This window comes from Quercus lobata, chromosome 12 (genome assembly GCF_001633185.2).
Source record: "Quercus lobata isolate SW786 chromosome 12, ValleyOak3.0 Primary Assembly, whole genome shotgun sequence".
Lineage (NCBI taxonomy): Eukaryota > Viridiplantae > Streptophyta > Magnoliopsida > Fagales > Fagaceae > Quercus > Quercus lobata.
In genome coordinates, this window is record NC_044915.1 from 29,572 (window position 1) to 40,377 (window position 10,806).

Sequence of the window (10,806 nt, forward strand, 5' to 3'; positions counted from 1 at the left end):
CGCTTGGTGGACACATACACAAGAAGTTTCTTTCAAATTTGATTGGAGGTATATATATATATTATAAATTCCTCAACCAGAGGTATATTAAAACCCTTAAAATAAATTTAAAGTTCTTGAATGCATTTTATTTTATTATTATGTGAAAGAATAGTTTAAAAGTGTTGGTTTATACATGACTTTCTATTAATAGCAATAGTAGCTGATTTAGATTGGCTAGGTATAAAGAATTGAATCATAAAGAAATCCATGGTGAGAAAAGATAGAAGAAATTATTAAATCTTACAATTGGTCAATTAGAATGACTTCCTAGATTGTTGATGAGCCATTTCTAGTTTGTAGTTGTTGAGCTGGGCACACATCAATTGCAACAGCAATAACATCTGAAATAAATAAATGTCATATTATTGTTGGTTAATATTAAATTTAAGAAGAGGTATGAGAATTAATCTTGCAATTAATTTTTTTGATAAGTAAATTAAGTTAATATTCCAATTCTTACCGACAAGTGCAGAGTAATCCATATGTTTATGAAGCTTGACAAAAGGAACAGAGCAAAAGGAAGGTGCAGGAAGTGATGAATCATCATTTTATATCTCTTCAATCAACGTAGTTGCATTGATCGTCCATTGATAAACATTATCAACAATTTGATGCTTTGGTTTAATTGGTTTGACGATTGCATTATGGATGTAGTATGTCCTTGTTATGTGTAGCAGATGGTCAAACATGTCAATCTCACGTTGATTGAAGATAACAGCTTGTACTTTGTTTCCCTATATATGTAGAATTGTTAGATGTGAGAGGGTGAAAATCAACATCTATCTTACAAGCACTATTACATAAAATTTAAAAAATAGATTGTTAATTTACCTGGTTATTAGCCAATATGAGCCTCATATATTTGATGGGCTTTGCATTGATGTACGTGCTAGTCTTTTCAGCAACAACAACCTTCACTTTCCAATTTCTAGTTTTTGGATTAATGTCTTTAATAGAGTTATGTAGTTTGCGCATCCTATTAAGTTAACAATGGAAATAAGAAAAACAATCATTAGCTATAGTTAATAGTACAATATTTAATAAGAATGATTTGGATGTTGATAAAAATGATAAGTACCAAGCAAAAACATATAAGGAGATGCAAATGTAATAAAAGCAAATTAAGGAGAGAGAGAGAGAGAAGCTAAGCTAATTACTTGGTTTATTTGAAATAGCTTTCAAATATGAAAATCAATTTACTAGTGCTAATAATTCTCTATAAACAATGTTCTTTGTGCAAGTGTCATTAGAATCATCAATAGAAGTTGGTCGAACAAGAACTTTAACAAAATTTGCAGTTTTTGCTCTAGATAATGCTACATAGAGTTGTCCATGAGAGAAAACTGGTTGAGGTAAATATATTCCCACATAATCTAGCGTTTGTCCCTGGGCTTTATTTATTGTCATAGCAAAACTTAGTCTAATGGGAAATTCGGTTCTTTTGAATGGAAATGGTTGCTTTTCATTTTGGAGAGGCAAAAATGGAATCCTTGGCAGAAAAACTCTTTTACCACGATAATGACCTACAACAATTTCTGCATCAATTACATTTGGTTTAAATTGACGACAAATCAATCGTGTTCCATTGCATAATCCTTGAGAGGGATCAATGTTTCTAAGCAATATGATAGGGCAATTTGGTTTAAGCATTAATTCATGTGGAGGGAGTCCATTTAGTGTTAAACTATTTAAGAAGTCTTCTTGTAGACCTTGTTCAGTTCTATCTATGGTCTTATCAAAGCTATAATATCGGGTAACCTCACCCAGAAACTTTTTTATAAGCAAGTTATTTATCTCACCAACACAATCATTTTTAGGTGTTAAAATAGCTCTATTAATCATAAGATGTAAATTTCTTGGATAATCATTTATATTTAAAAATATAGCATCTATCAAAGCATTTAAAGAATTCATGTCATCTATGTATGGTAAAATCATGGTAATTGGGAGATTTATTGTATCATCAGTAACTATTTGTTCTGTTCCATTTCCTACTCGTAACAAGTAATCTGAAAAGGTAGGATCTAATTGTGCTCTCATGTTTTCAGTTAATTTGATCTTTTCTAATGTTGGCCATAAAGATGACTTGACTAAGCTAGCATCAATTGTTTCTTGTCTTCATACGTTTGGAACAACAGGTAAGACCTGGCGGAAGTCACCTCCAAATACAACTACTTTGCCGCCAAATGGTAACTCAGATTCATTTATATCTTGCAGCATCTTATCTAGAGCTTCTATTGTTTGTCTTCTTGACATTGGTGCTTCATCCCATATAATTAACTTTGAAGCTTGTAAAAGTTTGGCTAGTCCACTTTGCTTGCTAACACAACAAGTTATACTGTTCTCAACCTCGAGAGGAATCTTAAATTGTGAATGTGCTGTTCGACCCCTAGGTAGTATGGAAGTAGCCACTCCTGATGATGTAGTTGCAAGAGCCACAAGGTGTTTTGATCTTATTGTGGCAAGAAGAGCTCTATAAAGAAAAGTCTTTCCTGTTCCACCAGGTCCATCAATGAAAAATGCCCCAGGTGTATTTGAGAAAACCTTTTGTAATATTCTTTCATATGCATATTTCTATTTTGCATTTAGTGATTCAACTGCAAGTAGATCTTCTTCTAAAATTGTTATGTTTAGTTCATCATGAATCTCCCTTGATCTCACTTGATCTTCATCAAAAGTAACCTTAAAATCAACCAAGTTATAACTATTTATATCTTTTCCCATTGATTCAAGTGTGGAAGCAATACTTTGCAAGACTTTTGTTCTAACATTGAGTACAACACCATTGAGTTGTCTAAAGTCCTCAGACATCACTTGTTCCATAATAATTTAGGGTTGCTAGGATTACAGTAGACTAATATTGTAGCAAATAAACGCCTCAAACTATATGCATTTGATACATAGATGCTTCTTCCAAGCACTTGTCTAAACTATTGTTAGCTTCTAGCAGTCCAGATAGCAAAGCAGCTTCACGAAATGTTGAAGCTACGACACCACCAATATTTTTTAAGTCTTCAAATGATGTTGGTCCTCTCACATGATTCAACAACAATTGTAAATAATATCTTTCACCTTCAACAGGATTTTCTGCAACAATTCTTCCAATCACATTTTTCTTTTTTCTTAGAGTCCGTATTTTATCTCGTTGATTCCATACAAACTGCTCAGGATATTCTTTATATAATAGCTTATGTGCATTTTCATCTATCTTATTTCTACAAAAAAATTCAATCAGCATTGATCTTGAAGAAGAATCATCTCTTAGAACATGACTAAGATAATCATATTTTCTAAAACTAACAGAGTGTTGATCTTCAAGATGTAATTGTAAAATATAGACTAAGGGATACATCTCATTTAATTCGAAACCATAAATTCTCCACATTGCTTCAGGGGGAGTTATTCAACGTGCTGATTGAAATCTTTCAATTTCATCTATATCTTGTGAATTATCTTCTGGAGTAACATAGAAAGCAACACGATCATGCCCCTTATATATGTATTTGTATAGATATTTAACCGCTTTGATTGTTGAACATATCTCTACATTTATATGGCAATCAAATTTTGCAAGCAGGTAAGCATTATATGGTACAACCCAACGGTTATCTAAATCTTTTCCCTTGACCTTAATGCTTGCACCATCATCCTGGCGTCTATATTTGGGGAATGAATCATTGCCTACAGTAGTTTGCTCACAAAAATCTCTCGGATAATGGTTCTTGCATCGACCAGTTTTTTTCATACATATGTTCTCCGGATTAAGAGCACCATAAGGACTGTGCATCATGTGCTTCACAACAACTGAATATAGGTGTGGGTTTTTATCTTTGTTTGGAAGTTCTGCTGATACAATATCATCAAATGTTTCGGGTGCAATAATTTTCTAATCTTTCTTGAATATGATTAAGAAATGCGCATGTGGAAGTCCTCTTTTTTGTTTCTCAATTACATATACATATGTAGCAACCATTCCAAATACTTGTTTCTTAAATAATTCAATTCTCAGCTCCTCTAATTTTGCTCTAAAGACTCGGGCAATCAAATCAGGTCGATTTTGTGCTTCTTCTCCTAATCGTAATTCTTGTTTAATTTCTTCCCAATTTGGGTTGCATGTCATAGTGAGAAAAATATCTGGTTTTCCAAAGCGCTGCACCAATGCCATTGCATCTATGTACCTCTTTCGCATATCCCTTGGTTCACCTATGAATGAAGCTGGCAAAATTATTCTACCTCCAACTTTGGAACCACGCGTTTCACCCATATGAATGCTATCAATAATGCCTTGATAGGCCTCAGCTCGAATCTCATCTTACTTGTTTCGAAAATAATCTAATCTAGCTGTTTCAATTTTGATATACATGTCAACAACATATTTTTGAAAGAGCCAACCTGAAGGCAATAAGATTGATCTGATGAAAACTCTTATTTGTAATTTATAGCAATAATATTCACAGCATGAGACCACACCTCTTTTCTTCTTCTTCTCTAGTACTGAAAATATAGTTGCATAATGTTAGAAGCTAAATTATCCTATATGTTATGTTATAAGCAACAACACTAATATTTAAGATAATGTTTACCTTTCATTTCCTTGTTAATTAGTTCTGTGGCAAAGCTTGATTCACATGGATTAATTAGTACTTCAACTTCAGAAGGCAAATATTTCTTTCCCTTTTCAACTCTTCGTATTCCTTGATGCCAACCAGTATCTCCATAAGGGAATAACAAAGGATATTGTAAAGGATCATAACAACCAAAGTAGTATTGTACCCTATGACTACTCCCAGAATGACTATAAACAATAATGTCCCGACTACTATAGTCTCTTGAACTATCATCTTTGACCCATATTGCAGCTACTTGTGAAGCTGAAGGAGTATTATAGACACATTGGTCTAATGCAGCATCTGATCTTATATGAATACAGAGATCTTTCAAAGTTGGTATATTCTTAAGAGAACGAAAGAATGCACAATATGGATTTACTTTTAATATATCTATTATTTGGATCAAAATGGATGGCTTTAATCGATTTGAATTATATAGCCTGTTTTGTACTTCATGTTTAGTATCATAGAAATACAATTGCAAGTATGAAGGATGATCATCTAATGGCAGTAAGTCATTTATATAATGGTACACTTGGCCTTGAACCCTAAATGTGTATATGCCCTTGTTTCTTTTACAAAAATTTTGGTCATATTTGACACCAAAGGATGTGCATGCAAATGTGCTATTGTAAGTACGAATATATTTGAGAAACTCTATTGATTCTTCTGAATTAGAAGTGAACAGGCTATAGAGATCATCAGGAACACCATTGGAGACCAAGCAAATCTTTCCATCAGAACAGCAAAATCCTTTAAGCTCATGATAGAACCTTTTTGCTTGACAATGCATGCATGCCGATACAGGTAACAAAGTATCTGCTTGGAATGGTATACTTTGCAAGACAGATCTAAGATTTTTGCAACTTCGAATTTTTTTTACTGCAGAAAAAGAAGATAGATACCAAGAGTAACAAGAACCTATTAATTCAAGTTTAGCTGTAAACTAATAGAAATCTAAAATCTTTAGAAGGACAAGTATCTAAAACGTATAGCCTAGTAGGGGTAGTATTTTTTATCTATGAGGTACCGTACCTATGTAGCTTTGCACTAATTTTGTTGGAATCGAATTGGTTACTCCAGTAGAGCATGATCCTATTTTGAATGACATTTTATTATTCAAAACTTTAATGCAAATCTTATAGAAATATGAAAGACTTAAACTATTTGACTAACACTTACCAACTTCAAAGATGCTATACTCACTAATTTGCTTTTTTTCTCAATCAGATAGATTTAGCATCATGTGGTAACGTCGATTTTCTAAAAGTTCAAATCAGGGAAATAGTTGGTATTTCAGGATATTAAGATGCCATATCTGTGGCTAGAATAATATTTTTAGTAGTCAATTCTTACCTATATTTGTTCGAGAATCTTCATTGATCAGTATACCATGATTGCTAACTGGGACAAACTTTCTACAACTATCACTTTCAACAACACATATTTTAGATTTTTTCTTAAGCATTTGTTCATTTCTATCATCAACTGTTGCAATACATTGCCTTCTTTTCATCCTACATCCCCATTTATTGATATCTTCTTCTACTAAAATGTGCATTCTGGGAGCATCAACTTCTTTAGAAGTTTCCATACTTGCAATCGAATTGATCTGAGCACTCTTAATAGCTTCTTTTGGAAGAGCTATTCTTTGTGCATATGCTTCCCTTCTTATCTTGCAAATTTCTCTTTTCCTTTCCTCAGATAATGCACTACACGAATACCAATGCTCTGCTCTCTTTTGTTGTCCTCTAACACCTTTATTCATATTAAGTAACAGCAAATTAACACCACATGTCTAGATCAGATGAAAAGTGTACTGTTTTACATATATAAACTTACATTGGTTGTTTGTGTTTTCTTCTTTTGCAAGAGCTTTCTTTTGTGCATATGCTTCTCTCCTTTTCTTACATAAATCTTTTTTTTTTGTTCGTCAGATAGTGTACAGTACCAATATTTTTTTCTCTTAGGACCTTTTGTAATACCTTTATATTTATAAAAGGTGACAAAAAATTAGTGCCATGTTTAAAATTCAACCTAAAAGACTATTGTTTTCATATACTTAAACTTACCTTTTTTTTTGAAGTAGTAACTAAGGGATCTGCTGGATTTATAATGATTGTATCATTATTGTTATAGTTTATCACTTCATCAGATGTCGATTTGCTTTTCCTTTTTTGGCTAGAATGATAGGAATTCCTCTTAATTGAGGTATCACCTAAATCTTCACTCTCCATGTAATTCTAGGCTACCATATTTTGATTAAAAAAAAAACGTGGAAATTAAGAGAGCAATAAATGATAACAAAGTTGGGAAGAAACAATAACAATGAAATCAACGACAAAGATAAAACAAATATCCACAAATTTTCAGTTACAAAAGAAAAAAGCAATATACAAAAAGGGGACAATAAGATATAATAGTAAACGATAAACAATAGAATCATTATACATTCCAAAGATAAAGTACAGAAATTGAGAACAATTTCATGTAATTTGAAGCGTTAATTGTACTTACTTGTTGCTTTGGAGATCAAGTACTATCACAATCGAGAGAGTAAAATACCAGATGAACTGTAACACAAGAAGCAACATTTATGAAGATAACACCATGAACTTACAAATAAAATATAAAATAATTAAAAAAAAAAAAGCACACACATAAACAAAAGATAAACAAAACATAACAACCAAAAAAATGCATCATCTAAAAATTGATTATATTTTTTCATAAAAGGCTTGCATCATTTTTTAGATTAACTTCAGTAACAAGCATTCCTTTACATGTATAAGCCAACCATATGCCATATTCGACCATCTCTTTAGGTAATATAGATTATCTTCCAAACACAGCTTTGTTTCTTGAAAACCAAATAATCAAAATAAACCAAAGAATAAGACACTTTTCATCAAAACTACAGAGAAGTAATTATTAAAATCATGTTCAAAATAATTGGTAATCGCTAAAAAGTTATTGAGGTTGCAACAAATCAAACCTTGCTACTACAAGCAAACCACATTGCTTTGGCAATTAAAAATTGAACAAGCAAAACAAATGATTCAAAGTTTCTTGATTCTTTATCTCTATAAAACACAAGCTGAAGATATGCTTTATCTTTTGTATAGTGAGTATGACATTTTGAACCAGTTTCAACAAGACCGCTAATGGTGAAATTGAGAAGATAGTCAAATTTCATAAATTAGATTGCAAACGGCATAATCAAAACTTATTTTCTATATTGATAAATACATTAACATTGGCCATTTGAGCTTAAGCCAAAAAAATAAATAATCTTGTAACTCCATACAATTACTATTAACGTTCCCATTAAATTTCTAAGGTATAGCCAATTATGTACCTTGTTTACAAGGCATAGCAAGTGAAAGCACAACAATATTATCACAAATTGTATTGAAAATTCGATAGGTAGCTAATCTATATTATACAAATCAAGAATTAAACTTTCTACAAATCCATAAAGGAAAAAAAATATAAAAATAAATATAAATTAGAATTGAACAATTTAACTTTATTACTCTGAAAACTCCAAAAAATTCACAAGAACAACAGAAAAAAAAAATTCCACCATTTACAAACTAAAACAATCAAACCTCTAAAATTAGCCATACAAAGCGCAAATGAGAGAGTTATTTTGTAATTTATGCTTAAATGTTTCTATTGTGTCATAGGTTTTTTTCTTGATATATTAAATCATTATTCTTCATATACACTGCCTATTTCACAAAGAATGCTATTGGTTTGCATTTAAAAAAAAATTATGAATCAAAACACTTGCAATTAAGACAAACCAAGAGATACACATACAGTCAAAGTTTGGCCAATTTAAGTTATAACAAAGACTAATCTCACACACTACACAATTAATACCAAGAATACAATAACAGTTGTAGAAAGCTGTTTATAGAACTTACACACAATAGAAAACTATCACACACAAATAATATGTATAGACAATTTTCATAGACTTAAACAATGAAATTTGTATGGATTACTCATTAACAACTACCAAAAATTAATAATTTCTAATAACTATTGAGCAAAATAATAACATGATGAGTTTATGACTTTTATAATTGAGCAAAACATGCATATTTCTCTTACATTTTTCACAAATGAGCAAGATTTCCTAATTCAGCAGGTTGAGCTCCAATTACACTGAGATCCTTTAGCTAGCTGTCATACCAGATAAAATATATATATATATATATATATATGAAACAATAGTATAAAATATTTGTTTACAAAAAAAAATTATCACCAAATTGAGAATAAAATTAAACGGAAGAAAGATATAAAATACCAAAGGTCACTAATTTTTTAATATTGTTAAAAAATGAATTAATATGTTGTAGGCTCCAGATTAATAGAAGAAGGGGAAAACAAAGTATGATGAATATATACTATTGGTTTTACTCATCCCAATTTGGTCGCTCTACATCCCAAATTCCAAAGCAAACACTATCAGAAAACAAAGCTAACCTTAATAATATGCATGTATAAAAATAATATGATAATGAATCTTTTAAAAATCAATCAACCCATAGACTCCATATTTCTTCATCAAATATTTAATAAAAAATCAAGCAACAGATAACATTGTGAAAGACATATACAATAGAAAAACAATATTCCACCATTTACAAACTAAAACAATCAAACCTTTAAAATTAGCCATACAAAGTGCAAATGAAAGAGTTATTTTGTAATTTATGGTTAAATGTTTCTATTGTGTCATAGGTTGTTTTCTTGACATATTAAATCATCATTCTCCATATACACTGCCTATTTCACAAAGAATGCTACTGGTTTGGCATTTAAAAAAAATTTAAGAATCAAAACACTTGCAATTAAGACAAACCAAGAGATACACATACAGTCAAAGTTTGGTCAAATTAAGTTATAACAAAGACTAATTTCACACACTACACAATTAATACCAAGAATACGATAACAATTGTAGAAGGTTGTTTATAGAACTTACACACAAAAGAAAACTATCACACACAAATTATATGCATAGACAATTTTCATGGACTTAAACAATGGAATTAGTATGGATTACTCATTAACAACTGCGAAAAATTAATAATCTCTAACAATTATTGAGCAAAATAATATCATGATGAGTTTATGACTTTTATAATTGAAAATAATAACATGAGGAGTTTATGACTTATAATTGAGTAAAACATGCATATTTCTCTTACATTTTTCATAAATGAGCAAGATTTCCTAATTCAGCAGGCTGAACTCCAATTAGACTGAGATCCTTTAGCTAGCTGTCATACCAAATAAAAAAAAAAAATGAAATACTAATATAAAATATTTGTTAAAAAAAAAAATCACCAATTGAAAACAAAATTAATAAAGGAAGAAGCAGAAAGAGCTGTATAAAAGGAAATATTTTATTTGACATGATTAATAAAGCTTTGGAAGGTTTTTTTTTTTTTTTTCCCCAAAGCATCAAAACATTTCTAAAAACTGAAGACCTCATATCATTATGGATAAACTCTCTCTCTCTCTCTCTCTCTCTCTCAGAAATATTTTGCTGTCTATTTTATTAACAAAGAATCCTTTCTCTTATGTAGCACTCTACTTGAGTGTCCCATAAGGGGTGCATGACCACATATGTGCAATCCTCTGTACCCAAACATAAAGATGTGCAATCCCTAGATGAAATTGTGAATGGTTCTTATAACTAACAAAATTATATTTTAAAATAAAAGGATAACTAAATTTGCTTAAAAAGTTTAAAATGAAACATAAGAGCCTTTAGCATTTAGTCATATACATTTTCATATAATATGTATTGAATTTTTTTGTTCATAATAGTTATATAACTTCAAAAGTACTGGGGTTTACAAGAACTTTATTGAATACAACAATGTATTTTATGCAAGTTGATTAATCCAGAAACCAAAAAGAAGAGGAAAAGGAGAAGACACTCGTTCGATAGCCATACTAACTGAGTGTATTAAATAGATTTACATATAAGATACGAATTTATCTATATAATTAAGTTATCTTTTTAGAGCTATACAATGTAAAAGTATAACCTAATCATTAATCACTCTCCAAAAACTTCCAAAAGTTATAAAAAAAAAACTTCCCGAGAGCTTTTCTAAGAACTACA

At 30.6% G+C, this 10,806-nt stretch overlaps 2 protein-coding genes and 1 long non-coding RNA gene across 3 annotated transcripts; all 3 read right to left on the reverse strand.

Annotated features, from left to right (window-relative positions):
* Positions 1 to 1,233: 1,233 nt before the first annotated feature.
* LOC115971586 (ATP-dependent DNA helicase PIF1-like) lies at positions 1,234 to 2,082 on the reverse strand. The gene has a single exon (XM_031091588.1). It carries the CDS (start codon positions 2,080 to 2,082, stop codon positions 1,234 to 1,236), a length of 849 nt encoding a protein of 282 aa, XP_030947448.1.
* A 1,363-nt stretch (positions 2,083 to 3,445) lies between these two features.
* Positions 3,446 to 5,445, reverse strand: LOC115971587. Its single transcript, XM_031091589.1, has 3 exons — positions 4,626 to 5,445; positions 4,025 to 4,245; positions 3,446 to 3,928 (listed from the first exon to the last, which is right to left on the reverse strand). Exons 1-3 carry the CDS (start codon positions 5,443 to 5,445, stop codon positions 3,446 to 3,448), a joined length of 1,524 nt encoding a protein of 507 aa, XP_030947449.1.
* Positions 5,446 to 5,833: 388 nt separating this feature from the next.
* On the reverse strand, positions 5,834 to 8,862 carry LOC115970841. Its single transcript, XR_004087158.1, has 6 exons — positions 8,775 to 8,862; positions 7,170 to 7,225; positions 6,725 to 6,900; positions 6,495 to 6,637; positions 6,009 to 6,410; positions 5,834 to 5,915 (listed from the first exon to the last, which is right to left on the reverse strand). It is a non-coding gene; the product is annotated as an uncharacterized LOC115970841 (long non-coding RNA).
* Between the last annotated feature and the right edge of the window lie 1,944 nt (positions 8,863 to 10,806).

Bases quoted from the DNA above. Each gene is read 5' to 3' on its own strand.
- LOC115971586 (XM_031091588.1), bottom strand. From the start codon at position 2,082: ATGAGAGCACAATTAGATCCTACCTTTTCAGATTACTTGTTACGAGTA.
- LOC115971587 (XM_031091589.1), bottom strand. From the start codon at position 5,445: ATGCATTGTCAAGCAAAAAGGTTCTATCATGAGCTTAAAGGATTTTGC. The intron at 4,246-4,625 runs GTAAACATTATC...CTTCATTCATAG, and splicing joins AATTAACAAGGAAATGAAAG to GTGAACCAAGGGATATGCGA. The intron at 3,929-4,024 runs GTATTTGGAATG...AAGAAAGATTAG, and splicing joins TTGAATTATTTAAGAAACAA to AAAATTATTGCACCCGAAAC.